The sequence below is a fragment of the Rattus rattus genome, chromosome 5, assembly GCF_011064425.1.
Source record: "Rattus rattus isolate New Zealand chromosome 5, Rrattus_CSIRO_v1, whole genome shotgun sequence".
In the NCBI taxonomy this organism is placed as follows: Eukaryota; Metazoa; Chordata; class Mammalia; order Rodentia; family Muridae; genus Rattus; species Rattus rattus.
In genome coordinates, this window is record NC_046158.1 from 69,491,881 (window position 1) to 69,497,880 (window position 6,000).

General features: G+C 36.6%; 1 protein-coding gene across 1 annotated transcript; it reads right to left on the reverse strand.

Moving 5' to 3' along the window:
- Window positions 1-4,821: 4,821 nt before the first annotated feature.
- LOC116900375 (olfactory receptor 5I1-like) lies at window positions 4,822-5,775 on the reverse strand. The gene has a single exon (XM_032902123.1). The coding sequence runs from the start codon at window positions 5,752-5,754 to the stop codon at window positions 4,822-4,824; it is 933 nt and encodes a 310-aa protein (XP_032758014.1). The 5' UTR covers window positions 5,755-5,775.
- Window positions 5,776-6,000: the final 225 nt, after the last annotated feature.

The window sequence follows — 6,000 nt, forward strand, 5'->3', positions numbered from 1 at the left end:
AATGAAGATCCTGATTCTACTTTTCTTTTTGTTTGAGTTTATAAGAATTGCAATGGGAATGGATACAACTAGACTTTGATCCGAGTACATTGTTCATGAACTTACCAACCCACTCTTCCATTCTGTAATGCTGTCACTTTCCTATACACCAAGGAAGCAAGTAAGAGATGGTAAAACTACAAAATTTACAAGATTTTAAACTTTTTGCTTTATGTGGTAAGCACATCTAATAAATGTGGACTGAAACAAGAGGATTTGAATAAGAAGAAATGTGGATAGTACCCTGAAATATTTATGCCTAAATATAGGAGATAAAGTCAAAAAGATCTTCATATTTCTAAATTTTAATAGCTAACATTTAAAAATAATCAAGTGGTTTTGTAACTTATAAGACTCATACAGCAATTTAATAGATACCCTGATTGAATATTTCATTTTTATTTTGATTTTATAAGTATTGCAATACTTATAAATGTATGTGCACTCATTGATAAGTGGATATGAGCACAAATTCTCGAATTACCCTAAATGCACAGAACACATGAAACTCAAGAATGATGACCAAAATGCGAATGCTTCACTCCTTCTTTAAAAGGGGAACAAGAATACCCTTGGGAGGGGATAGGGATGCAAAGTTTAGAACAGAGACTGAAGGAACGCCCATTCAGACCCTGCCCACATGTGGCCCATACATATACAGCTGCCCAATTAGACATGATGGATGAAGCAAAGAAGTGCAGGCTGACAGGAACCAGATGTAGATCTCTCCTGAGAGACACAGCCAGAATACAGCAAATACATAGGCGAATGCCAGCAGCAAATCACTGAACTGAGAACAGGACCCCGTTGAAGGAATCAGAGAAAGGACTGAAAGAGCTGAAGGGGCTCGAGACCCCATATGAACAACAATGCCAACCAACCAGAGCTTCTAGGGACTAAGCCACTACTCAAAGACTATACATGGACTGACCCTGTGCTCCATCTGCATAGGTAGCAATGAGTACCCTAGTAAGGGCACCAATGGAAGGGGAAGCCCTTGGTCCTGCCAAGACTGGACCCCGAGTGAACGGGATTGTTGGGGGGAGAGCAGGAATGGGGGGAAGATTGGAAGGGGAACACCCATGTAGAAGGGGATTGGCAGGGGCTAGGGGGATGTAGGCATAGAAACCGGGAAAGGGAATAACATTTGAAATGTAAATAAGAAATACCCAATTATTTATTAAAAATGGAAAAAAATGAACATTTAAGGAACAAAAAAAAACAACAACCATACTACATTTCTTTCAAAAATGGTTTGTTAAAATGGAGGGATAAATTCTTGTTAAAAGTTAAACATAAAATTTTATTTTAAAAACATGGGGTTGGGTAAAATAGGTTTTGCAAGGTTTTGTTGTTTAGTTATTCTGTGTGAGTGTATGGTGCCTAAGCTGCAGGACACACATGGAAAGCAGAGGAAAGCTCTGTGGGGCCTCTCCCTTTCTTTTCATCTCCCTGGGAGTCAGATCCGACTTGGACTGTCAGGTTTGCACAGTAAGTTTTTCATTGAGTGGCAGGTGTGGATTCCTAAGGCTAACACGAAGGCCAGCATCTATTTCAGCATCCCACTGCAGCAGGGCAGTATCTCTGCACTTAAGAGAAGCCTCACCCCCAGACCATAAGCTCTCTTGTGTGTGTGTGTGTGTGCTCCTTTTAAAAAACTGGAATAAAGTATCTGTTTATTTGAAAAAAATAAATGGATGTCACTAGGTTTTGATTCATGTGCATTGTTCATGTCCATAAGCAACCCCTTCTTCCATTCTGTAATTCTCTCCTTTTCACAAACATCAAGAAGAACAAGTAAGAATAGGTAGAACTATGTAAGTGTGACAGGGACTGTACAGTAGGTCCACACCCTGTGCCTGTTAATAATCCCAATATCTTTTTCTTCTGCTTTGTCTTTGAATACATGAGTGTTATGCGTTTGGAGGTTAAGTTTGGATAGCTCCTTACAACACATAAGCACAGAGGCATACAGCTGTTGTGTGTTGTATATCCTATAGAGCTACATTTGTAAGTGGAATTCCTGTTTTCACATTAGAGGCAATTGCTTTTCAAGGGTGGTGATTCCTTCTTTTGTTTTCTGAATTAGGCATTCAATGTACCTTATCGTATTGTGGTATTTAGCCTGCCATTCTTCTTTTTGGACATTATTCCCCTTTCTTGAAAAGTGGTCCTTAGCAAGTTATTCACATGGCACTTTCTAGTTCAATATTTGTTTTCAGTATGTCTATAGGTCCCATTGTCATGTAATATATATATGAATGAAGCTATAAGGGAGATGTGAGACATGTTTCAGGTGAGGAAACTGGGAAACCGGTGTGTGTGTGTGTGTGTGTGTGTGTGTGTGTGTGTGTGTGTGTGTGTGTGTGTGTAGAGAGAGAGAGAGAGAGAGAGAGAGAGAGAGAGAGATGCAGAGACAGACAGAGAGAGACAAAGAGAGACAAAGAGACAGAGAGGGAAAGAAAGAGAGGTGGAGTGTTACAACATAGATGGATTTTACCAATATATGGGATTAAGGACCATAAAATATTCCAGCTATTTAAACTCCCATACCATATTCCTGTTTCTGAAACTCACTGGTTTTCCTATGGACCAGAGTTGTTCCGACTTTTCACATACAGTATTTATTTCCTATGTTCATGTCTAGACAGATTTGACAAAATTTCCTTGGCATCAACAGCATCCTTTCACTTCACTTGACAATAATTTTTGATTCAGGGTCAAACATTTTTCTGAAGTAAGAACCTCATTTCAGTCTATAATTAATACATATAGAAGCATAACTGCTTTTAGGAAGTACAATTTTATAAATATAGTTTTCATTTGTGTTACCTTGCTTCTTTGTTTCTGATTTATTAAAAATTTTACCTTACTGTTTTCAATACAGGATAAAAAATATATTTCCCATTAAAATGGAAATTCCTTTCAGAAGTTACTTGTACCTTGTATTTTTCTAATTCACTGGGTTTAATAAGGGCATGGAAGGGAACCATTTAGCAGGCAGGATAGTTCTTTAGAAAAGCTTAGATGCTGTCAGAGTAGATGGTAGCTTGTGGGAGAATGTATCCTGAGAAAGAGAAGCATGGGAGATAAATGAATTAAATAAAATGAGAAGTGGACCAGGATGACTACAAACAGTCTTCACACGCATCACAGAATTTGCAAAGCTCTAGAGTAACAAGCTTTATTTAGTTCACCTGGTTTGAAACTATAGCTAATTACTTTTCCTCATTATTTCTCAGAGGAATGCACTCCGTCTAACAAAATACGGTAGCTGGCATAGAAATTGTCATAGAAATCAGAAGTGAAATATATAAAATCATAAGAGTTTATATCATGAGCATGCTAACTGGTTGGAAAGCTAACAAAACGCTCCATAATAGCAGTGACATAACAGCCACAGTCGTAGCCGGGTTTCAGAAGAAACATGAAGCATCCTATGACTATTATGCTATCTAAACTCTTATGTTCATTGAACATCATTTCTTTTGTAAACATCATTTACATAAAGAAAAATGCCACTTTAAGTGTAACCAGGTGAAATAAATATAAATGATTACAAAATACTTTTAAAAAACATAAATCAACAACAGATTTTTAAAAAGGACTTTTTATACCCACTTGATATCTATACAGTGTGGTAATTAATTTTAATCACATATCCAAGACTTTGTACTGTGAATGCATTTTGGGAGACTGTTTCCTGTTTGCCTTTGCAAATATATAGAGATATATCATGTTTGAATTTTATATCATTAAAATGTAAGCCTCATTTTCTGAAGAATTTTTCTTGCTGGTTAGATATAAAACCTGGTACTACTAATGTATACAGGGTTAGAAATATTTACCTGTTAAAAGTTGAAGCCATGACCTTGGTCTTGTTAAACTGGTATCATAATACTGAGCTATACACCTAAACAAAAACCAATTAAGTCTTCTAGAAAAAAGAATTTTATTTGCTTGTGAATCAACATGCCAGTATGAAATTCCATATGCTGAATTATATAACTATAATAGTTTATTTCTGAATGACTAATTAGTAGGAATCTGTGATTAGGCACAGAGATAGTGATAATCATGTTGGATTCAGAGAAGTTTTTAACCCTTAGGCAACCAGAGACTCTTCCATGAATGGATCAGTAGTCTATACATAATTTCCGACTCCAATATTTATACTGAGGTTTCCATTTGTATTTCAAAAACGTATCACATAAGGAAAAATAAATTGTTCCTTGAGACAGATATGGATTCAAATCTGTATCTTATTACATAATAGTTTGACGCTATAGTAAATTCACATGCATATCAACTATCAGAGAGTTAATATAAACATTATAGATTACCATGTGTAACATTATTTAAGAGATTATCAGCTACCATATCAAATGATATATGAAGGATGATGTCCTTAGTGTTTAAAGAAAGGATGGTAATGTTCACATCATAATGTCATGAAGCAGAGCCTTGTCATAAACTCCCTATCCCATCCCCCCTCCATCTGCTTCTATGGTGGTGCTCCCCCACCTATCAACCCACTCCCTCCACTTCCTGTCCTAGAATTCCCCTGCACTGTAGCACCCAGCCTTCACAGGACCAAAGGCCTCTCCTCCCATTGATGCCCCCAAAGACCATCCTCTGCTACATGCATGTCTGAATTTCTTTCTTAATGGAACCTGTATTATAAATACAGTTGGGGAAATAAAATATTCAACTGAATTTTCCAAATTTTAGAAGAAAAATCCAAAGAAATTTGCTAACGTTGGGAAGCATATCTTTATTTATCTAAGAAAATAAATTCTTCCTAATAATTTTTCTGAAGGCAAATTTGACATCTTTGTTTCTGAGACTGTATATCAAGGGGTTAAGCATGGGTATAATCAATGTATAAAACACAGAGGTCATCTTGTCAATATCCATTGAATGTCCTGTACTGGGACGCAAATAAATGAAAATCAGGGTACCATGATAAATAGTGACTACTGTCAGGTGAGAAGCACAAGTAGAAAATCCTTTCTTTCTTCCCTCTGCAGAGCCTGTTTTAAGAATGGCCACTATAATATACGTATAGGAGAGGAGAACAGTAAGAAGGGAGAGAGCTTCCACCAAACTTGCAAACACTACCAAAATTATATCATGTGTGTAGGTATCAGAGCAGGACAGAGAGAAGAGTGGAGAGATATCACAAAAGAAATGGTTAATTTCTTTGGAGCAGAATGACAACTGGAATGTATTAGTAGTATGGATTATTGAACTCATAGTTCCACCTAGGAATGCACCAAATGCTAGCTGAGTACAGACTCTCTTGGACATAAGTACAGTATAGAGCAGGGGGTTACAGATTGCAATGTACCTGTCATAAGCCATGGCAGCCAAAAGGAAAGATTCTGTGTCAACCAGAGAGCAGAAAAAGTATAACTGTGTAGCACAGCCATTGTAAGAAATCACCTTCTTGTTAGAAATCAGATCCACAAGTAATTTGGGGGCAATGACAGAAGAGTAGCATGCATCTATGAAGGATAGAATACAGAGGAAAAAGTACATGGGAATGTGTAAATTAGGACTGACTGTGATCAATAAGATCATGCCAATATTCCCCATCAGAGTAACAGAGTAGATGGAGAAAAACACAGCAAATAGAAGACTCTGGAGTTCCGGGTGATCACTGAATCCCAGGAGAAGAAATTCAGTCTTCACAGTGGTATTCTTCAAACTCATTCTTTGTAGAAAATTTGGTTTCTGCAGCCGGGGTATAATAGAAATGGAATAAACACTGATAAATTTAAAATTCAACAGAAAAGTGATTTACAATCTACCTCATTCTCATAGAATAAGAATAATATCAAATTTTCAAGTGTGCTGCTAAATTGGAATTTATAATGTCTTCTTTAAAATTTCATTTTTCATATTGATCACCACATTGTAGTGCTCTTTGAATATGGATAATTATTTTTAATTTTATTG

Excerpts from the sequence above, each read along its gene's own strand:
- LOC116900375 (XM_032902123.1), bottom strand. The coding sequence starts at position 5,754 with ATGAGTTTGAAGAATACCACTGTGAAGACTGAATTTCTTCTCCTGGGA.